The 24,139-nt window shown below is 45.8% G+C and overlaps 1 protein-coding gene across 1 annotated transcript; it reads right to left on the bottom strand.

Annotated features, from left to right (window-relative positions):
- Window positions 1–7,210: 7,210 nt before the first annotated feature.
- LOC144277909 (olfactory receptor 52E4-like) lies at window positions 7,211–8,158 on the bottom strand. Its single transcript, XM_077838933.1, has one exon. It carries the CDS (start codon window positions 8,156–8,158, stop codon window positions 7,211–7,213), a length of 948 nt encoding a protein of 315 aa, XP_077695059.1.
- Between the last annotated feature and the right edge of the window lie 15,981 nt (window positions 8,159–24,139).

Raw genomic sequence — 24,139 nt, 5'->3', positions numbered from 1 at the left:
CACAGACTCAGATAAGGTCTGTAGGCACCCGGCAAGGTTTATTGACAAATGAAGCAGGGTCTCTAGCGCCCTGGATCAGATGTCTACAGTTCTGCTAGTACATGAGTGTCCCCTGAGGGTGGATTCAGCTCAGTCAGTGGTAGGAATTTCCTCTGCCCTCTCCGCAGACAAAGACACCCTGGAGTGTGTTTCCATAAGGTATGCAGAGAACCTCTCAGGTATGTGTATTTCTGTAGCATCAGCCCTGCTCTTGCCAGATTCTGTGTGTGGGGCCTGCCTCTTGCTCACAGCTTAACTTTGATTTCTATTAGCAAAGCCCTGGCTACTTTGGTTCAGCCCTCAATCCTCATGCTAGGTGTGTGATACAAGGGTTCCTGTGTGAGGCCTTCTTCTTACTACAGACCCAGGCCACAGAATACTATTAATATTATTAGAATAGGTTTCTTTCTGGAGGTTCCCAAGGCATGCCACGGAGTGTGTACAGGACTAGCAAGGGGCAGGCACTGCCAAATTCAAGTGCCTTTCGGAGTAAAGGGACTTCAGCACTGGAATGCTTAGGATCGCCTTTAATGTCCACAACATCAGGCGCCCAGGCAGAGAGGTGAGTGTTGCCCACTCCCGAGTAAGCCAGGGAGGAAGGGGGGAATTACAAGAGGCTCAACTTAAATGCATACCCCAATCTAAAAAAAACATTGTAAGAGAACCAAAAAGTGTCACCGTAGCTGAACAACAAAGTAAAAGAAGCAGTGAGAGGCAAAAAGGCTTCATTTAAATAGTGGAATTTAAATCCTATTGAGGAAAATCGAAAGGAGCATAAACTCCTGGCAAATGAAGTTTAAGTGTTTAATTAGGAAGGTTAAAAAAAGAATTTGAAGAACAGCTAGCCAAAGTCTCAGAAAGTAATAGCAAAATAAGTTGCGAGGAGAAGGAACTTCTAGGATGAACCATCATGGGCACTCGAAGAAGAATTCTGTGCTGAGTAAAGTACTTGCTCAGAAGGAGAAACAGAGTCATCCTCTGGGCCTGGCAGGACAGATTGGAAATGCTAAAGTAGGCTGAAGACAGTTATTCCTCCTTGGAGAGGGAAGATCCTTGATGAACGCTGCTGGGTACCAGGAAACACCAATGGATCTCGAGCCCTTCTAGACCATACATCTGGATCAAGACAAACTAATAGGCTCCAGCCATCCAATTTACTGACTAATGCAATCAAAGGAAGAGTGTTGGTGAGTCTTATAATCTCACGTGTGAAGTCTGTGGGGTTGCATTCTCAGAATAGAACTGCAGAGGTTCAAGCATCAAGAGCATCAAGGAGTCTTTTCTAAGGATGAGGTGATCAATTTCAATGACTGTGTCAAAGGTGTCCATGACAGCCCAAAGAGAGCCATTGAAGTTGCTCTCAATAAAACTAAAGACGCAGCCCAAAGTAGAAAAAGGACTTATGATCGCAAGTCCAGTGGGACTCTCATAAGCTGTGGTAAGCAGGTACCAGTTTGTAACCATAGATGCTGGGTCATAATAAAAGACAAGGGAAGTGGGAGTCAAATGCCCACATTGTGGTCACTCACAGTAATCCTGCACTGCCAGTTTACACTATCCAGCCGGAATGTGGAGGTCCTGAGAGAGTGGTACATGGGGACCAGCTAAAACATTGGACTTTTAGTCCAGCCAGGGCTCACAGGAGTCGCAGAGCATCATATCCGGAGGAGGCTGAAACCATTGGGGCAAATGCAAACCCTGATGAAAATAGACTGATCCCTCAAATTGACCTGGTGTTACCTGGTGACAAGGGAACAGAAAATATGGGTAATGAGCCACCAGTCTTAAGAAAGTCCCAGAGAACTACTAAGGGTGTACTGATTATTAAACTTAGAGATGATTGTGTTATTGGTTCTATGTAGTCTTTAGTGAATATTATGTATAGAATAAAGAATTGGACAGGGGATGTTAAGTATGATAAATGTACTTTTATTCATTGCAAATGTATTGTTTTTTAATATATAAATGTTGATAATATGGGGCCCAGTTATGCTGGTGTGAACGTTCTGGCTGTGGCAGAATTATACTAGGGAGGAATGTAAATTACTGGCCGCTCACTAAAATTCAGTGAGGATTTTTGATTGGCCCTTTCCTAGTCCCAAAAGGAAGGGGAAGGGTCCAAACCAGCCCCTAGAGTCAGAGAGGAGAGGCCAACATTACTTGTCAGCCTGATTGACAGGGCAGGCAGACCAGGGAGGAAGTCTGGAGGTCAGGAGGTTCCCATCGTCTGTGTGAGCTGGGACTGCCTGGGACAGAGCGGGGTTGAGTTAAGGAGACAGCAGGGGCCTGGGCAGAGCTGAGAGCAGAGACAGGCCGGCCAGAACCAGAGAAGTAGCCCAGGGAGTTGAGCTGGGCACAGAGCTGCAGCAGCCCGAAGCAGAGGGGCCAGAGAAGCAGCCCAGGGAGCTGGAGGCTGAGCAGCAGCAGCGCTGGGGCTGGGGCTGGGGCTGGGTGCGGTGCACAGTTGGGGAGAGCAAGGAAGACCCTGGGCAGAGGGACCAGCGCAGGGAAATACCCCTAGTCAAGAGGCCTTGCAGGCCAGAATTGGAGGGGAATCGTAACTGTGTTGGGTGAGGATGACGCTGTGGAGAGGGGCCCTACCACCTAAAGCCTGAGACATATGGCCACTGAGAGAGCAAGTGTCTGACCCACAGCACCCTTGCAGCACAGCCAGGGCCTGGGCAAGAGGCCTGGGACATGGGAGGGACAGACTGTGAACTGCCCTGACACTCCAGAGACGGCTGGTTTTGGTGTTCCTGTAGAAGAAGAGGGGGTTCCATGTTTTTCTTTATCCTTTCCATATTTCCTTTTTTTTTTTTTTTCTTTCGGTTGGTGTTCATTTTTGAAAATATGGTTGGCTTCGTTGTGGGGGCTGAGAATGATCCTCGCAGGCAGGAGGATCCCCAGCCGGTGTTGCACCAATCCCTGAAATGCAGGGGGAAGTCACAGAAGTTGCGAGCCCACCATAGACCAGGATGTTCTGCCTCCCAGTTCCCCTCCACTCCTCTAAAGCAGCCCTCACCTTATGTTTCAAACCACAGGTGTCCACCAGAAAACGATGACGCTCATCCCGCAGCACAGTGGGGAACAGGGTTGCGGACCCATAATCATCATCTTGCTGGGCCCCTGTTAGACCCTGTGGTCCAAGGAGATGGGCAAAGAGGGAGCAGACCACTGGTGCGGCGATTGTACCTGTGGCTCTGTGCAACCCGTCTCTGTGCCCGGAAAGGGATAGGGAGGTGGAGGGAAGAGAGCAGCTCCTAAAGAGTCAGGGAGGGGAGACAAAAAAAACGCCCCCTGAGGTTAGTCCAAGGACAGAGGAAATGACACAAGCCCTGGGTGGCAGCAGTGTAGAAGATGAAGGGAAAGAAATGAGGGATGTGACAGGGGCACGAGTGGGGCTGAGGCCAGGAGCGGGACTAGGAGCAGGGGCAGAAGTTTGACTGGGAAGCCCAGCAGCAAAGCCAAAGGAATGCGACACCTCTAGACTGGGTCCAGGGGCTGAGGAGATGGCGACAGGAGGGGAGACCTCAATGACTCTGGGCCCAGAGACCACATGGAACTCTACAACCAAGGTGTGGGACATGTAAAGATTATGTGAAACAGTGTCAAGGGGACAAAAAGATGAAAACTGTGGATGTGATGTGAATTAGAGCAATCACCCTGCTCCGGCTCAGCCAGGGTTAAAAGCCAGCCCTTGGCTAGGGCTGGGGCTGAGTTGCCAATCAGAAAAGGCTGAGTGGCAGCCAATGAGGGCCAGGCTGGGCCCTATAAAAAGGCTGCAGGGCAAGAAGGCAGGAGTCTCTGTCTAGCCTTGGAGGGAGAAGGGCCTAGCTTGGCAACTCCCCATGCGGAGGCCTTGGATAAAGTCCCAAGCAGGTACTGGGGCTGCAAAGGTGTAGTGTGGGGATAGGCAGAGGCATCTGGTCCAACCCCCTTGCCAATCATGAATGGCCTTTATGGACTGCAGTTTGCCCCAGTGAGTGGGGGCTGGATGACAACTGGCAGTAACCACTGAGGCAAGGTGGGTGTAGAGGGTTCAGGTTTCCCCTGGAGCGGAGACCCAATGTGTGGGGATACTGCAGTGGGCAGAACGCCAGGGTAAGGGGCACCAGAGTCCGGGAGGGACACGAGGGCCTGAGGCAGGTGAGACACTGGCCAGCAGGGGGAGCTCCAAAGCTGGAGTTGAGCTAATTCCCTAGACAACCAGCAGGAGGCATTTAAGCATGGTGGGAAATAGGGTTCCATTTTACCTCATTCCTCTAATTCGCAACCCAAATCTCCTATAAAAACTAATGCATCCAGAAGGTGCGACCATTATAATTCCTCTGATCACCTGAGGAATTATCCTGGTCTATCCCCCGCAAAAGCAGCATACAGACAGACAAAGACCGCTTGTTTCTCTCCCTCCTCCCAGCTTTTGAAAGTATCTTGTCTCGTCATTGGTCATTTTGGTCAGGTGCCAGTGAGGTTCCCTTTAGCTTCTTAACCCTTTACAGGTGAGCAGATTTCTCCTCTGGCCAGGAGGGATTTTAAATGGGTTTACGCTTCCCTTTATATTTATGACAGTTACACAATCCTTATGCCTTTGGCTAAAGTGCACATAGAAACTGACAGTTTTAAAGCTGTATTATCAGTGAGGGTAGCAGATTATAACCCTATTGGTATGCTAATTGGCAACGATTTCTTCTGTGTAGCTCAGGCTGCGAAAGTGTCCGCCCGCAGAAAGAACGAGTGTTCCGCTGGGGCCCTAACGGAAAAGCAAAAATTGCCAGGAACAGCTGAAGGACTGAAAGAGCGTCTCCTTGGTTCCTCTGCACCAAAAGCACAGGCACAAGATGGAGTCCTGTGTCACATGGGCTGATCACACGCCTCTGCATGTTTCAGTGAGTCATATCAGGGACCATATATTATATTCTAGCCAGAATGTCCCCAGGTAAGTCCATCAGGTGGGGATAAGTTTCTTCCATGGCACAGGCTGTTCATTGTTGGTCCATCCACTTGAATAGTCCATTCACATTGTGCTGGATACACTGGATGTAAATTGCCTTGTGGGATTTACCACAGGAGCAAACGCATAGTCAATATTTGTAACTGCAAATAAAAAAATGAGATGTTCATACAAATAAGAAAATCATATTCAGCAAATTGTAGCTTTTATATTGAAACCTCACATGACCTATTGTTACAAGATTTCTTGCAAATATATAACAATGGTGATATTTAATGAGGAAATGTTATTTACTCCTTGACATAACACAAGAACTAAGTGTCATCCAATCAAAGGAATAGGCAGCAGGTTTCAAACAAACAAAAGGAAGTATTTCTTCACAGTCAAGCTGAGGAACTATCAGCCATAGGATGTTATGAAGGCCAAAACTATGACCTGGTTCCAGTAAGAACTAGAGAAGTCCATCAAGGGCTATTGCCCAGGATGGGCAGGGTTGTTGTCCCTAACCGCTGTTTGCCAGAAGCTGGTAGTGGATGACAGAGCATGAATCACATGGGGATTGCCATGTTCTGTTCATTCCCTCTGAAGCACCTGGCACTGGGCACTGTTGGAAGACAGGCTTCTGGGCTACATGGACCATTGGTTTTACCCAGTGTGGCCATTCTGATCTTCTCATTTAGATTCCAGATGTATCTTCCCCCTACTTTAACCCACTACACCCCACTCCCCTCCCACAGCTGAGATACATCCCAGGAGTCCTGACGGGGTCTCTCTCTCCACAGAAGTAATAGCAAAGTAAGAATAAACATTAAAATTTTAACACTAACCAGTGTCGCTTAAGTGACTTCCCACAAGATGTGACAACATGTTACTATTAGAGGTGACTAGGTCCACTATTTATTTATTTATTTATTTATTTATTTATTTATTTATTTTCCAGATATATATTGTCACAACTATAAAGGGAAGGGTAAACCCCTTTAAAATCCCTCCTGGCCAGAGGAAAAACCCTTTCATCTGTAAAGGGTTAAGAAGCTAGGAGAACCTCGCTGGCACCAGAGCAAAATGACCAATGAGGAGACAAGATACTTTCAAATGCTGGGGGGAGGGAGAAACAAAGGGTCTGGGTCGGTCTGTGTGATGCTTTTGCCGGGGACAGAACAGGAATGGAGTCTTAGAACTTGGTAAGTAATCTAGCTAGATCTGTGTTAGATTCTGATTTCTTGAAATGGCTGAGAAAATAAGATGTGCTGAATTGAATGCATATTCCTGTTTTTGTGTCTTTTTGTAACTTAAGTTTTTTCCTAGAGGGATTCTCTATGTTTTGAATCTAATTACCCTGTAAGATATTTACTGTCCTGATTTTACAGAGGTGATTCTTTTTCCTTTTTCTTCTATTAACATTCTTCTTGTAAGAAACTGAATGCTTTTTCATTGTTCTTAAAATCCAAGGGTTTCGGTCTATGGTCACCTACGCAAATTGGTGAGGATTTTTATCAAACCTTCCCCAGGAAGGGGGGTGCAAGGTTTTGGTGAGGATTTTTGGGGGAATGACGTTTCCAAACAACTCTTTCCCAGTAACCGGTTAAATGTTTGGTGGTGGCAGTGAAAGTCCAAGGGCAAAGGGTAAAATAGTTTGTACCTTGGGGAAGTTTTAACCTAAGCTGGTAAAAGTAAGCTTTGGAGGTTTTCATGCAGGTCTCCACGTCTGTACCCTAGAGTTCAGAGTGGGGAAGGAACCTTGAGATTATATATATATAGGAGGTGGAAAATGTTCCAGCAACTGGCAAGGTGAGGGGAAGAGAGGAGCAAGTCAGAGGGGTAGGGCATTGGGGAGAAGACACACTGCAGGGGTGGAGCCTTGACAGAACAGATGGGCAAGATTGTCGTTTCAGGAGTCCAACTACCAGCAATTGGAAAGGTGGCAACCCACTGAATTGCACATAGACGTATTCCCCAGTTTATGATGCTGACACAGCACAGTAAGGACAGGAAAGGGTTTAATGTCTCTTGACTGTCCAGAGTAGCAGCCATGTTAGTCTTTATCCGCAAAAAGAAAAGGAGGACTTGTGGCACCTTAGAGACTAACAAATTTATTTGAGCATAAGCATTCGTGAGCTACAGCTCACTTCATCGGATGCATTCAATAAATGATTCAGGGAAGAGGGCCCAGCACTATGCACCAGCCAGCTCTGCACGGACCTCAGTCTGAGAAAACATTTAGGTCCCTTTAGGAGTAAAGAGCCAGAGCAGCCTGCCCCGGATTTGTTTGGTCCTCACCCCGTAGATGATGGGGTGGAGCAAGGGGGGCACCAGGAGTTCCACATTGGCAATGAGAACAAGAAAGTGCAGTGGCACATTATAGCCAAACCGGTGCGTGAGAGAGGAGAAGAAACCTGGCATGTAGAAAGCTAAGATGGCACAAAGGTGAGAGATGCAGGTCCCAAAAGTTTTGAGCCTGGCATCCTTTGTGGGGAGGCGGAAGATGGCCCGGAGGACCAGAGTATAGGACACAGTGATAAAAAACACATCCATTCCGATCTCAGAGAAAAGATCGAACAGCCCATAGTAACTACTGATGCTGATGTCAGCGCAGGCCAGCTTCACCACAGCTATGTGCCCACAATAGGTGTGAGGGATGATGTTGGTTCTGCAATATGGCCACCGCCTTGCCAGGAAGGGGTAGGGTAATGCGAATATTCCACTGCGCAGCAGCACAGCCAGGCCGATCTTGGCCACAACAGAGTTTGTCAGGATGCTCGAATGTCTCAGGGGATGGCAGATGGCCACGTAGCGATCCAAAGCCATGGCCACGAGGATTCCGGACTCCATGGCTGAGAAGCAGAGCACGACGTACATCTGGGTGAGGCAAGCACTGAAACTGATCTCCCTGGTATTGAACCAGAAGATATTCAGCATTTTGGGCAGGGTGGATGTGGACATGACCAGGTCGCTGATGGCCAGCATGCAGAGGAAATAATACATGGGCCCATGGAGGCTTTGCTCCATCTTTACAATGAATAGGATGGTGATGCTCCCCAAGACAGCTATGATGTACACGGTGCAGAAGGGGATGGAGATCCAGATGTGGGCTCCCTCCAAGCCAGGAATGCCCAGCAGGATGAAGGTGGAGGGGTTGTTGAAGTGGGTTGTGTTGGAATCTGACATGGAATAGGGGAGAAGGCATCCAACTCTGAGGCGGAACGCTGTTTCCTGCATGTACCGTACGTTCCCCTGACTTCCTGTGTGTGCCCAGGATGCCTGGATGGAGAGAGAACGTTAATCTGAGATATTACATGCATTACTGGAGGCAGTTCTCATGGGTGAAGCAGATTGTTCGCTCTTCACTCACTGAAAAATGACATTTGAATTGTTCAGAGAAAACAACTATGAACAATGACCATATTAAAGCCAATTCCACATTTTATGGGGCTCCCTGTGTTAATAATTCCTACACTTAGAGATGGGGGAACCTTAAGAGGCACCAGCAGGAAACACAAGTGTGGTTATTCATCATTATTCCTTAATGCAATGAGAGCTAGCATAGGGACTCCATGCTGTAGGAGTTCCCCATTCATCAAGTTGCTTGATATGTGAGAGTGTAAAAAACCAAACTTTTGTAAGACATATGCCAGGAGAAACATCCCAATTAGAACATACCTCAGGGAAAAGACCTGGGCGCCATTGACAGCAGCTCAAGAGAAACACTTGCTGATTCAGAGCAGTGGACAAAACAAAAGCAATATACAGATCACTAAGATATGAGATGGAGAATACCATGTTCTGGATATGTGCTCCGTTTTGGTCACCCAGTCTCCATGCAGGATATAGCATATCTAAAAGGGATTTCCAAGACAGGCTCTGAGAATGGGGGAGGCTGCCATATGCAAACAGATAGAAAAGTCACGGCTACGCTCCCTGATACTGGACACCATGCAGAAAAGTCTGGGACTCTTTCGTTTACAGAAGAGACAAAGAAGGGAACATATGAGAGAGGAGAGGAAAATAAAAAATGATACTGAATTATGTTCCAATGGACAAACAGAGAACAGTTCCCAATCAGTACTATTTATAGACACTGAGTGCTCCAAGAGGACTAATTCCCCAAAGCTGAAGAAAATTGTCAGCAAAATTGATTGGAGGAAAAATTATACAGAAAAATATGAATGAAAATTGGTCGTTCTTTGCGGAAAAAGTCATAGAATCATAGAATCATAGAATATCAGGGTTGGAAGGGACCCCTGAAGGTCATCTAGTCCAACCCCCTGCTCGAAGCAGGACCAATTCCCAGTTAAATCATCCCAGCCAGGGCTTTGTCAAGCCTGACCTTAAAAACTTCTAAGGAAGGAGATTCTACCACCTCCCTAGGTAACAAATTCCAGTGTTTCACCACCCTCCTAGTGAAAAAGTCTTGCTTAATATCCAACCTAAACCTCCCCCACTGCAACTTGAGACCATTACTCCTTCTTCTGTCCTCTTCCACCACTGAGAATAGTCTAGAGCCATCCTCTTTGGAACCCCCTTTCAGGTAGTTGAAAGCAGCTATCAAATCCCCCCACATTCTTCTCTTCTGCAGGCTAAACAATCCCAGCTCCCTCAGCCTCTCCTCATAAGTCATGTGTTCTAGACCCCTAATCATTTTTGTTGCCCTTCGCTGGACTCTCTCCAATTTATCCACATCCTTCTTGTAGTGTGGGGCCCAAAACTGGACACAGTACTCCAGATGAGGCCTCACCAATGTCGAATAGAGGGGGACGATCACGTCCCTCGATCTGCTCGCTATGCCCCTACGTATACATCCCAAAATGCCATTGGCCTTCTTGGCAACAAGGGCACACTGCTGACTCATATCCAGCTTCTCGTCCACTGTCACCCCTAGGTCCTTTTCCGCAGAACTGCTGCCTAGCCATTCGGTCCCTAGTCTGTAGCGGTGCATTGGATTCTTCCGTCCTAAGTGCAGGACCCTGCACTTATCCTTATTGAACCTCATCAGATTTCTTTTGGCCCAATCCTCCAATTTGTCTAGGTCCTTCTGTATCCTATCCCTCCCCTCCAGCGTATCTACCACTCCTCCCAGTTTAGTATCGTCCGCAAATTTGCTGAGAGTGCAATCCACACCATCCTCCAGATCATTTATGAAGATATTGAACAAAACCGGCCCCAGGACTGACCCCTGGGGCACTCCACTTGACACCGGCTGCCAACTAGACATGGAGCCATTGATCACTACCCGTTGAGCCCGACAATCTAGCCAGCTTTCTACCCACCCTATAGTGCATTCATCCAGCCCATACTTCCTTAACTTGCTGACAAGAATACTGTGGGAGTCCGTGTCAAAAGCTTTGCTAAAGTCAAGAAACAATACATCCACTGCTTTCCCTTCATCCACAGAATCAGTAATCTCATGATAAAAGGCGATTAGATTAGTCAGGCATGACCTTCCCTTGGTGAATCCATGCTGGCTGTTCCTGATCACTTTCCTCTCATGCAAGTACTTCAAGATTGATTCTTTGAGGACCTGCTCCATGATTTTTCCAGTCAACAAAGTGAACAACTTTGGGTAAAAATCCAGTTCAGTGGCAAAGGGAAGGCAGCAATTAGGGGGAAAAAAATATGTAGCAAAGGGGGAAAAGGGAAACCAGAGAGCCAAGAATACAAATGGAAAGTTATGAAAATTAAGAAGGGACATTAAAGACATTAGGGAAAACTCCACATTTGGCAGGGCTAAGGATAACAAAGAAGGAGGTTATTAAGTATGTTAACAACAAGAGAAATCACAAAAAAATGTTATGGCAATTCCTGTGTTAAATGTCAAGTATTAAAAAATAAAGGGAAAGTGCTTTTTATAAAAGATTTGACAAGGTTAAAAAACAATGGAAAAGCTGGTCTGGGAGGAGTGTTTTTTTTTTTTTTTAAAGTCTAGATATGTAATTAATGTCACTCAACAACAAGGTTTATACAAAACAGATCTTGTCAAATAAACCTGTTTTTACCCTTTATGGAGAGTACATCTTTGTGAATCAAGGGAACACATGTGGTGGATCAAGGGAACCATGCAGATGCAATGGACCTTGATTTCTCAGAAGCATTTGATTTACTCGGGGAAAATATTGAGTTAAAAAATTAAACAATCTATAATATCAGTAGAGAACATGCAAAATGGACTGAAAACAAGCTAAGTGACGGATCTCAGAAAGCTGTTGTTGAGAGGCCTTCGTCAGTGAACGGGGCTGTTTGTAGTCAGGTTCTGCAGGGATCGGTTCTATGCCTGAGGCTATTCAATACTTTTATGAATGATGTGGAAGGAAATAGAAGATCACTGCAGATAAAATTTTCGGATGACCCAAAAATTGGCAGAGTGGTTGCAAGGAGGTGGCCAGGGCAAGCATACCGATTGATTTGGAGCACTTGGAATGTGGGGCCCATGCAAACAAAATGTTTTAATACCGTCAAATGCAGAATCCTTGGAAAAGGGAATGCAGGCCCAACCCACAGACGACAGCCACATATTTAGCAATGAGGGTGATTAACCATTGAGACACACTGACACGGGAAGTAGTGGATTCTCCAACTCCCCATGTTGGCAGATTGAAACTGGATGCTTTTCTGGAAGATCTGCTTCAAGGGTCTACACCAGGGTTAGGATGATATAGCTACATCTTTCTGGGGTGTGGATTTTTTTGCTGTTTCAAAAAGGGCAAATGCAATGTTAGGTTATATGAGCAGAGGTATAACATGCCAGTCACAGTACATGATAGTATTCCTCTACTTGGTGGGGGTTAGGTCTCAATAGTAATGTGCTCACCAATGTATAGAAAGGAGGTAGATAAACTGGAAAGGAGCCATAGGCAAGAGACAAAGGTTATGCACAGGATGGAATGCAAGACGTAGGAACTGGTGTGTTTATTTGGAAAAGTGGAGATTAATGGGGGACAAGATAGTGAACTTCAAATACTTGAAAGGCTGCCATAAAAAGGTGGAGGAAAGTTATTCTGTCTTACATTGAGAGAGGCAGGACAAAAGGCAATGGGTTGAAACTCCAGCATAGCAGATTTAAATTAAATTTCAGGAAAATCTTCCTAACTTGAAGTACAGGAGGCCAATGGAACAGACATCCAGGGAAGTCATGGAATCTCCTTCTGTGGAGGTTTTCCAAAGACGTGTGAATAGCCATCAGTCTTAGATGACTAAGAAAAAAGAAATCTTGCATCTTGTCAGGGGGTTAGACTAGCTGTCCTTTGCCTTCCCTTATAACTCTATGGCTCTATCATTCTATAATGCAAAATCCTAGTGTAGATCAGGCCTTGGTCACACACAAGCCTTTCGGCTCAATACAGAGGTAACTGAGTTGTAATTAATGGGCCTGTGCTTTACAGGAGGTCAGAGTGGATGATCACATGGTCCCTTCTGACCTTAAACCCTATGGATCAATCGATAAAAAAAGTATATCAGGCATTTATGTTTAATGTGTCTCACAACATGAACAAAAGAGCATTTAGTTAAATTGGAAGTCTGAACATATAACAACAAGAAAAGAAATTGCTAACATAATCCATGTTTGGCCTGTAGAACTCCTTGCTACCGACATTATTGGAGGGAACAGCGTAGGTGAAAGGGATTCACAAATGGATTGGCCATTTATAGATTCATAGATATTTAGGTCATTATGATCATCTAGTCTGACCTTCTGCACAACACATGCCACACAATTTCACCCACCCACTCCTGCAAGAAACCTCTCTCCTATGTCTGAGCTATTGTAGTCCTCAAATCATGGTTTAAAGACTTCTAGGAGCAGAGAATCCTCCAGCAAGTGACCCGTGCCCCATGCTACGGAGGAAGGCGAAAAACCTCCAGGGCAGATTGGAAGAGGCCCTGGAGGTTTTTCACCTTCCTCTGTAGCATGGGGCACGTGTGACTTGCTGGAGGATTCTCTGCTCCTTGAAGTCTTTAAACCACGATTTGAGGACTTCAATAGCTCAGCCATAGGTGAGAGGAGCAGGAGTGGGAGGGTGAGATTCTGTGGCCTACGTTGTGCAGGAGGTCGGACTAGACAATCATAATGGCCCCTTCTGACCCCAGATACAGCGATCAGCTAAATCCTGCGCATATGGGCAAGATTCATCAGCCAGATACTACAGAAAATTCTTTCCTGGGTAACTCAGATCTGACCCCATCTAATATCCCATCACAGACCATTGGGCCTATTTACCGTGAATATTTAATTACCAAAACCATAAAGAAAAGGAGTACTTGTGACACCTTAGAGACTAACCAGTTTATTTGAGCATAAGCTTTCGTGAGGTACAGCTCACTTCATCGGATGCATCCGATGAAGTGAGCTGTAGCTCACAAAAGCTTATGCTCAAATAAATTGGTTAGTCTCTACGGTGCCACAAGTACTCCTTTTCTTTTTGCGAATACAGACTAACACGGCTGTTACTCCGAAACTTACCAAAACCATGTTATCCCATCATACCATCTCCTCCATAAACTTATTGAGTTTAATTTTAAAGCCAGATAGATCTTTTGCCCCCACTGCTTCCCTTGGAAGGCTGTTCCAAAACTTCACTCCTCTGATGTTTAGAAACCTTCATCTAATTTCTAGTCTAAATATCCTGGTGGCCAGTTTATACCATTTGTTCTTGTGTCCACATTGGCACTGAGCTTAAATAATTCCTCTCCCTCTCCTCTGATATATTTATAGAGAGCAACCATATTTCCCCTCAACCTTCTTTTAATTAGGCTAAACAAGCCAAGCTCCTTGAGTCTCCTTTTATAAGACAAGTTTTCCATTCCTCAGATCATCCTAGTAGCCCTTCTCTGTACCTGTTCCAGTTTGAATTCATCCTTCTTAAACATGGGAGACCAGAACTGCACACAGTGTTCCAGGTGAGGTCTAATCAGGGCCTTGTATAACGGTACTAAAACCTCCTTATCCCTACTGGAAATACCTCTCCTGATGCATCCCATGACCGCATTAGCTTTTTTCACAGCCATATCACATTGTCGGTGCAGTTGCTGTCATCACCTGTAGTTAAGGCTGTCTGACGCTTGAATAAAAGACCCCATTTTCAGTTGCTTATGAATTTGCCAAATTTTAGGTGTTTGGACTGAAATTTCCTATGCCGGGTGGCTGCTTTGAGCAGAATTGTGTTTTGAAAGTTTCAGGAATAACAGTTCAGCCCACTTCTCGAATGGAACTTGGAGAAAGTATGTGTTTCCCACCTTGAAAAATTCTTCTTCTTGTTCTAGTGAGGAGCGCTACCAACTCCAAGCTTTCCAGCAGCTAAAAGTAAGGTAAGATCTCCTGTCCCCCTGCCCCATTAACAGCCAGAGTGCTGAAATGCAAGAGGAGAGGGTGTCCGTGTCTGTGCGTTAACACACAGCTGGCCCCTGATGTGTCTACTCAGTTCTTACTCCAAGGGGAGTTTTGCCTCACTGGGGCCTGAGCAAAGTACAGGCCACTGATTCAGAATTTGGTCTTCTATTGTATATCTACTAACACCTTTCATTCTGAAGGATCCCCTCTACCACTGAAATGCAGCCACCTCGGGGCGGTAGTCCATCAGGCAGGATGACCAGGGGTGCCCAGAAAAGAGTGACATTTTGGCCAGTGATTCTTTAGCAAACTCATCACCTATGGGAAGGGATGTGTCATGGTTGTGCAGAGCGGAATGGACCCCAGACATACTCTCTTTCCCATCACGTCCACGTTGCACAGTGTTTGTCGAGCAGGTGATCTCCTCAGCAAGAAATGGGTACCTGTGAATTCTGAGATGGAAGCGTCTTCCCTGGGAATCCCCCTCAGGTAGCCGTGTCCCAAACCTCTCTCACCCCAGCATCTGCAGCAACATGCCACACCGAGAGCCGATCCAAGAGTGTGCACCGTTTATAATATAGCTCTGTGCAATCCCAGGGGGGTTCACTCAGCCTCGAGGGGAGAAGAGAGCATCTGAATGTAAACAGGCAGCGGAGAAGCATGTCTCTTCTTCTGTGCTAATTATTCAGCTTTAGGAGTAAACATTCATTAAGGGACTGTCCCAAAGGGAGATGAGAGCTCCTGGGCTCTGTGCTGAGTCAGAGAAGAATTGGCTGTTTGTGTATTTGTGTATATTTATAAAATACAGTTGATTTGAAAGAAAATAAGGGATAATTGCCTAGATGGATAGATGGATAGATAGGAGACAGACAGATCTGGAAAAAGGTGACCGAGGGGAGACATGAGCATTTTCTGCTGTTGCTATGGGCTCAGAGATCAGTAAATCTCATGTGCAGAGGTAAACTCCTTCCCCTGCTCCAACTCACCACTCCCCTGTCTATGCATCCAAGCCCTTTCGGCCACAGCATCGCACTGGGAGCTCACGATAACTTGGTTGTCCACAGTGATCACTTAGTGCTTTTCAGGGTCTCTGCGTTCCATAGTACAGTGCCCTGGTCTGTGGGTTGGGCCTGCATTCCCTGTTCCAAGAGGATCACTTTGCATTTGTCTTTATTAAAACATAGTGTTTGCATGGGCCCAGCTCACCAAATGTTCCAGATCGAATGTTATGCCTGCCCCGGCTGCCTATTGCAACCACTCTGCATGTCTTTGGAACATTCACTAATTTTATCTGCAGTGATTTTCTCTTTCCTTCCAGATCCTTGAATAAAATACTGAACAGCATCAGGCCTAGAAATGATCCCTGCAGAACCCCACTAGAAACAGCCCCATTCACTGACAATAGCCATTGACAGCTGGTTTCCGATATCCGCCAGCCAGTTTTCAGTCCATTTTACGTGCGCTCCACTGATATTATAGCGCGTTCCTTTTATTATCGGAATGTTTCCCCTGCTAAATCAAGTGCCTCAGAGAAATCAATTTTACTGCATCTGTGCAGTTCCCTTGATCAACCAAACCTGTATTCTCATTAAACAATGACATTGGGGTTTTTTTGACAACACCTGTTTTCCATAAACCAAGTTGTTGACTGCTATTAATTATATTCCTGGACTTTTTAAAAACTAATCCCAGACCACTGTTTCCATTGTTTCCTAACCTTGTCAAATCTTTTTTTTTAAAGACTTTCCCTTTGTAAAACAACCTTTACATTTCACACAGTACTGCCCTGTATTTGCCTTTTCTTTTTTGTTTGCTCTGCTGCTGCCTGATTGCACCCTTCTGCTTCCGAGTGAGATGCGTGGTCATTGTTCAGTTCACACCTCTGGTGTTCATAACTCTAATTTTCTACTATCGATGCTCTTTAACACCCTCCGAGATTGCTAATGGCCTGGAAAGCATTTCATTGTGTCATGTGATACGAGTGTCATACTGCTTCTTTCCGAATGCAGACAAAAAAATGGAACATATTTACCTTTTCTGCAACATTAACAAGTTTCCTTTCACTGTCTAGTAATTGGCCTAAAACTTTTCAAGGATTTCTTTTGATGTTAATATACTTAGTAACCTCCTTTTTCGTTTCCTTAGACATGCTAAACAGGGATTTTTCCCTGAAGTCTTTAAAGTCCCTTATCAGTTTTAATAAATTCCAATTTGTATTACTTACTGTCAATTTCCCCTTTCACCCCAAGTGTAATATATTGCTTTCCGCAGCAATTGCTACCTTCCCTTCACTACTGAACTGGGTTTTTAGTCAAAGTTGTCCACCTCCTTGACTGTGGACTCCTGGCGTTTTAGCTGTCTAATAAACTCCTCTTAAATAACTCCCAGTTTTCATTCCCATTTTTCTTTCTGAATTTCCTGCCATTAGTTTTGCTGAGAATTTTCCTCAGCTTTGGGCAATTACCCTTTCTGAAGCACTAAATATCTATCGATGTTACTGGTTGGGAACTGTTCTCTGTTTGTCCATGTGAATGTAATCCGTTCCATTCTTTATTTTTCTCTCCTCTATCATATGCCCCCTTCTTTGTCTTTTCTCTTAACTCAACACTTTTCAGTCTGTCTGCATGTGGCAGCGTTCCCCATTCCCATAGCCTGTTTCCGAAATCCCCTTTCTATCTGCTAAATGCTTTATAGAGATTGGCTGCCCAAAACTCAGCACATATCCAGAGCAGGTTATTCTCCAGCCTATTCCGTAGGCATCCAAACATTGTCCCTGTCTGGCTAGTGCTGCAAATGAGCAGGTGTTTCCGTGGAGCTGCTATCAGTGAGGTTTTTTCCCTGACCTGTGTCCTAGTTGGGATGTTTCCCCCTGGCACATGACTTGGCAAAGGTTTCATTTTTTACCACTCTCATATTTTGCGCAGCTGGGTAATGGGGAACTCCATACAGCATGGACACTTTTGCCTGGGTTTCATCGTGTTAAGGAAGAATGAGGGATAAACTGTACCCATACACATTTTTCCTGCTGGTGCCCATGAAGGTTTCCCACACCATGACTTGTAGGAAACATTGACCAATGGAGCACCATTAAATATGGAATTGGCGTTAATAGGGTCAGTTGTTCATAATTTACTTCTCTGAATCATGTAAATCTCATTTTTCAGTGTGTGAAGAATGAACGATCTGCTTCACCCATGAGAACAGCCTCCAGTAGTCCATGTAGTGTCCCATATTTACATTCTCTCTCCATCCAGGCATTTGTATTGTGACCATCACCCTAGACTCTGGGCACATACAAGAAATCAGGGGAATGTACAGTACATATAAGACACACCACTCTACTTCAGAGTTGGACACCTTCTCCCCTACTCCATGTCAGATTTCAACACAATCGACTTCACCAACCCCTCCACTTCCTCCTGCTGGGCATTCTTGAGGGGTTAAGAAGCTCTAATAACCTATTTGGCACCTGACCTGAAGGACCATTGAGGAAATAGATACTTTCAAATCTGGCAGGTGGGGCGGGGGAGGATTTGTTCATGGCTCTCTTGCTTTGTTCCCTCTCCAGATGGAGGGAGAGAACAAGCAGGTACTACATCTCCTGAAAACGTACCTGGAATGATCCATTTAAAATTATAGACATTGTAAGTTAGGCAAGGAAATGTGTTAGGTTATCTTTTGTTTTGGCTTGTGAATTTTCCTATGCTACATAGGTAGTTTTATTCCTGTTTTTCTAACTGTGAAACTGAGCCAGAGGGGAATCCTCTGTGTTTCAAATCTTTTTATTACCCTGTAAAGTTACCTTCCATCCTGATTTTGCAGGTGTGATTCTTTTACTTTTTGGTTTCCAAATAAAGTTCTTCTTTTAAGAACCTGATTGATTTTCAGTGTCCTGACGACAAAGGGTCTGGTCTGTGCTCACATTGCTAACCAATTGGTTGGGATATTATTCTCAAGCGTCCCCAGGAAATGGGGGTGAAGAGGCTTGGGGGATATTTTGGGGGGATAAGGATTCCAAGTGACCCATCCCTGAATTTTTGTATAAATCACTTATTGGTGATAGGAATACCGTCCAAGGACTAGGAAAGGAATTTGTGCCTTGGGGAAGTTTTTAACCTAAGCTGGTAGATAATTTCATGCAGATCCCCACATCTGTACCCCAGAGTTCAGAGTGTGTGGAGGGGAACCCTGACAGTGTAGCCAGCCAGCTCTCTTGACTTTGAACCACCTTAAATTGTGTTTGATGAAAGCATCTTCCAGAAATTCTTCCAGATCTAGATCCACAAAGGAATTCATGTAAATACTGAATTTAGGCTCCACTGCCTTTTTCAAACCCCGGCTCATCTGCTGTCCAACCGTGTAGGAGCCTAAGATTCCACCAGTAGCCTGCACAAAGTAACCTGAATGCTGATGCTGCTCCACAGCTAACGAGCTGCTCAGAGTCTTTGCTCAGGCCTCAGTTCTGGTGGGTTTCTCCAACGAGATGTTCCTCTCACCCATCTGCCCTGCAAACCCGCTCTGTTAGGGGTTCTCTGACCATGCCTCCTGGATGGGGCCTTGCAGGTCATGAATGTACGTGTGCATGTCTCTGTGTGTGTGTGTACATGGGTCCGTGTGTGTCCATGCGTGTGTGCGTGTGTGTGTGTGTGTGGATCCATGTTTGTGGGTGTGCGCTCATGGATCCATGGGTGTGCGTGTGTGCGCATGTGGGACCATGTACACGTGTTTTCATTTGCGTCTGTTTGTCTGCATCCCCAGAAAGTAGGGAGGAGGGGTTTTGATTCATTAGGAACTGGGGAAAGGGGGACGGCTACACAGGAAGGCTGGGCTCCACCAAAATCAAAATGGAACCAGATTGCTGGCACTTGAAATTAAGAGAGTCATAGAGCAGTTTTTAAACTAAGTGATGCAGGAAACCTGAGAGGTGCAGAGGAGCATGGTTATAGTGACTGTGAAATGCTCAGGGAGATTAGAGAGGCTGTTAAAATAATTTAAAAAAAACCACACAAAAGCATTAATAATAATAGGGGATTTCAACTATCCCCATATTGACTGGGCACAAGTCACCTGAGGATGGGATGCAGAAATAAAGTTTCTTGACACCTCAATGACTACTTCTTGGAGCAGCTAATCAGCAAACCCACAACGGGATAGTCATTTACTGAATTAGTCCTATGTGGAGCACAGGATCTGGTCCAAGAGGTTGTCATAAACATAAAGGGAAGGGTAAACCCCTTTGAAATTCCTCCTGGCAAGAGGAAAAACTCCTCTCACCTGTAAAGGGTTAAGAAGCTAAAGGTAACCTTGCTGGCACCTGACCAAAATGACCAATGAGGAGACAAGATACTTTCAAAAGCTGGGAGGAGGGAGAAAAACAAAGGGTCTGTGTGTCTGTCTATATGCTGTTTCTACCGGGGATAGAACAAGAATGGAGTCTTAGAACTTTTAGTAAGTAATCTAGCTAGGTATGTGTTAGATCATGATTTCTTGAAATGGCTGAGAAAAAGAATTGTGCTGAATAGAATAACTATTTCTGTCTCTGTATCCTTTCTGTAACTTAAGGTTTTGCCTAGAGGGGTTCTCTATGTTTTGAATCTAATTACCCTGTAAGGTATCTACCATCCTGATTTTACAGGGGGGATTTCTTTATTTCTATTTACTTCTATTTCTATTAAAAGTCTTCTTGTAAGAAAACTGAATGCTTTTTCATTTTTTTCAGATCCAAGGGTTTGGGTCTGTGGTCACCTATGCAAATTGGTGAGGCTTTTTATCCCACATTTCCCAGGAAAGGGGGGGTGCAAGTGTTGGGAGGATTGTTCATTGTTCTTAAGATCCAAGGGTCTGGGTCTGTAGTCACCTAGGCAAATTGGTGAGGCTTTTTACCAAACCAGGTCCAGGAAGTGGGGTGCAAGGATTTGGGAAGTATTTTGGGGGGAAAGACGTGTCCAAACAGCTCTTCCCCAGTAACCAGTATTTGTTTGGTGGTGGTAGCGGCCAATCCAAGGACAACGGGTGGAATATTTTGTACCTTGGGGAAGTTTTGACCTAAGCTGGTAAAGATAAGCTTAGGAGGTTTTTCATGCAGGTCCCCACATCTGTACCCTAGAGTTCAGAGTGGGAAAGGAACCTTGACAGAGGTGAATATAGCTGAAGCATGTAGGAATGAAATCAAGAGGGCCAAATCACACCTGGAGCTGCAGCTAGCAAGAGATGTCAAGAGGAACAAGAAGGGTTTCTTCAGGTATGTTGGCAACAAGAAGAAAGCCAAGGGAAGTGTGGGCCCCTTAATGAATGAGGGAGGCAACCTAGTGACAGAGGATGTGGAAAAAGCTAATGTACTCAATGCTTTTTTTGCCTCTGTCTTCACTAACAAGGTCAGCTCCCAGACTGCTGCGCTGGGCATCACAACATGGGGAATAGATGGCCAGCCCTCTGTGGATATAGAGGTGGTTAGGGACTATTTAGAAAAGCTGGACGTGCACAAGTCCATGGGGCCGGACGAGTTGTATCCGAGAGTGCTAAAGGAGTTGGCGGCTGTGATTGCAGAGCCATTGGCCATTATCTTTGAAAACTCGTGGCGAACAGGGGAAGTCCCAGATGACTGAAAAAAGGCTAACGTAGTGCCAATCTTTAAAAAAGGGAAGGAGGAGGATCCTGGGAACTACAGGCCAGTCAGTCTCACCTCAGTCCCCGGAAAAATCATGGAGCAGTTCCTCAAAGAATCAATCCTGAAGCACTTACATGAGAGGAAAGTGATCAGGAACAGTCAGCATGGATTCACCAAGGGAAGGTCATGCCTGACTAATCTAATCGCCTTCTATGATGAGATTACTGGTTCTGTGGATGAAGGGAAAGCAGTGGATGTGTTGTTTCTTGACTTTAGCAAAGCTTTTGACACGGTCTCCCACAGTATTCTTGTCAGCAAGTTAAAGAAATATGGGCTGGATGAAGGCACTATAAGGTGGGTAGAAAGTTGGCTAGATTGTCGGGCTCAACGGGTAGTGATCAATGGCTCCATGTCTAGTTGGCAGCCGGTGTCAAGTGGAGTGCCCCAGGCGTCGGTCCTGCGGCCGGTTTTGTTCAATATCTTCATAAATGATCTGGAGATTGGTGTGGATTGCACTCTCAGCAAATTTGCAGATGATACTAAACTGGGAGGAGTGGTAGATACGCTGCAGGGCAGGGATAGGATACAGAGGGACCTAGACAAATTGGAAGATTGGGCCAAAAGAAATCTGATGAGGTTCAATAAGGATAAGTGCAGGGTCCTGCACTTAGGACAAAAGAAACCAATGCACAGTGACAGAGTAGGGACCGAATGGCTAGGCAGCAGTTCTGCGGAAAAGGACCTAGGGGTGAGAGTGGATGAGAAGCTGGATATGAGTCAGCAGTGTGCCCTTGTTGCCAAGAAGGCCAATGGCATTTTGGGATGTATAAGTAGGGGTATAGCGAGCAGATCGAGGGACATGATCGTTCCCCTCTATTCGACATAGGGAGGCAACCTAGTGACAGAGGATGTGGAAAAAGCTAATGTACTCAATGCTTTCTTTGCCTCTGTTTTCACTAACAAGGTCAGCTCCCAGACTGCTGCGCTGGGCATCACAAAATGGGGAAGAGATGGCCAGCCCTCTGTGGAGATAGAGGTGGTTAGGGACTATTTAGAAAAGCTGGACGTGCACAAGTCCATGGGGCCGGACGAGTTGCATCCGAGAGTGCTGAAGGAATTGGCGGCTGTGATTGCAGAGCCATTGGCCATTATCTTTGAAAACTCGTGGCGAACCGGGGAAGTCCCGGATGACTGGAAAAAGGCTAATGTAGTGCCAATCTTTAAAAAAGGGAAGAAGGAGGATCCTGGGAACTACAGGCCAGTCAGCCTCCCCTCAGTCCCTGGAAAAATCATGGAGCAGGTACTCAAAGAATCAATCCTGATGCACTTGCATGAGAGGAAAGTGATCAGGAACAGCCAGCATGGATTCACCAAGGGAAGGTCATGCCTGACTAATCTAATCACCTTTTATGATGAGATTACTGGTTCTGTGGATGAAGGGAAATCAGTGGATGTATTGTTTCTTGACTGAAGCAAAGCTTTTGACACGGTCTCCCACAGTATTCTTGTCAGCAAGTTAACGAAGTATGGGCTGGATGAATGCACTATAAGGTGGGTAGAAAGCTGGCTAGATTGTCGGGCTCAACGGGTAGTGATCAATGGCTCCATGTCTAGTTGGCAGCCGGTATCAAGTGGAGTGCCCCAGTGCTCGGTCCTTGGGCCGGTTTTGTTCAATATCTTCATAAATGATCTGGAGGATGGTGTGGATTGCACTCTCAGCAAATTTGCGGATGATACTAAACTGGGAGGAGTGGTAGATACGCTGGAGGGGAGGGATAGGATACAGAAGGACCTAGACAAATTGGAGGATTGGGCCAAAAGAAATCTGATGAGGTTCAATAAGGATAAGTGCAGGGTCCTGCACTTAGGATGGAAGAATTCAATGCACCGCTACAGACTAGGGACCGAATGGCTAGGCAGCAGTTCTGCGGAAAAGGACCTAGGGGTGACAGTGGATGAGAAGCTGGATATGAGTCAGCAGTGTGCCCTTGTTGCCAAGAAGGCCAATGGCATTTTGGGATGTATAAGTAGGGGCATAGCGAGCAGATCGAGGGACGTGATCGTTCCCCTCTATTCGACATTGGTGAGGCCTGATCTGGAGTACTGTGTCCAGTTTTGGGCCCCACACTACAAGAAGGATGTGGATAAATTGGAGAGAGTCCAGCGAAGGGCAACAAAAATGATTAGGGGTCTGGAACACATAATTTATGAGGAGAGGCTGAGGGACCTGGGATTGTTTAGTCTGCAGAAGAGAAGAATGAGGGGGGATTTGATAGCTGCTTTCAACTACCTGAGAGGTGGTTCCAGAGAGGATGGTTCTAGACTATTCTCAGTGGTAGAAGAGGACAGGACAAGGAGTAATGGTCTCAAGTTGCAGTGGGGGAGGTTTAGGTTGGATATTAGGCAAAACTTTTTCACTAGGAGGGTGGTGAAACACTGGAATGCGTTACCTAGGGAGGTGGTAGAAGTTTTTAAGGTCAGGCTTGACAAAGCCCTGGCTGGGATGATTTAATTGGGGATTGGTCCTGCTTTTGAGCAGGGGGTTGGACTAGATGACCTCCTGAGGTCCCTTCCAACCCAGATATTCTATGATTCTATGAAGCACTTGGTAATAAGGACAATAATCTAATTCAATTTAACATCCCTGTGTTGGGGAAAATACCACAGAAGCCAAACACTGTACCATTTAATTTCACAAAGGGGAATGACACTAAAATGAAGAAGATAGATAAAAAAGAATTTGAAAAGAACAGCATGAAAAGTGAAATCCTGCAAGCTGCATGGAAACTACTTAATAGAGTGTAGGCTCCTTTTACTAGACTGGCCTCTGAACTTTATTGGGAGTGTACCAGCTGGGAAGATCCTGTCTGATGCCTTGGGGAAAGAGTGACACTCTCCTTCTTCCAGGAATCTTAGAATCACAGGAAGTGCAGGGGGAGCAGGTGGTAGGCTCCATTTTCAGAAGAGGAGTGAGATTGCTAGTGTGGAGCTCTGTCCACACGGAGAGCTGCTGCTAGGAAGCCAAGAGCCGCTGCTAAGAGCCCGCTGGGGATCTGATCGAGCGGGGAGCCTCAGAGGCTGTTGGTGGCTTCCCTGGAGCCAGGTCAGAGACTGTTGCTGTGCCTGGAGCCGAATGAGGTGGGCCTGCTGTGGAGGAACTGTGAGTAACCCCCACCCTGGTTGGGAAAGCACAGGCAAGGGAAGGGGCACCGCAGAGAGG

The sequence above is a fragment of the Eretmochelys imbricata genome, chromosome 1 (genome assembly GCF_965152235.1).
Source record: "Eretmochelys imbricata isolate rEreImb1 chromosome 1, rEreImb1.hap1, whole genome shotgun sequence".
Lineage (NCBI taxonomy): Eukaryota > Metazoa > Chordata > Testudines > Cheloniidae > Eretmochelys > Eretmochelys imbricata.
This window is presented reverse-complemented; position numbering and strand designations above follow the sequence as displayed.

Excerpts from the sequence above, each read along its gene's own strand:
- LOC144277909 (XM_077838933.1), bottom strand. The coding sequence starts at position 8,158 with ATGTCAGATTCCAACACAACCCACTTCAACAACCCCTCCACCTTCATC.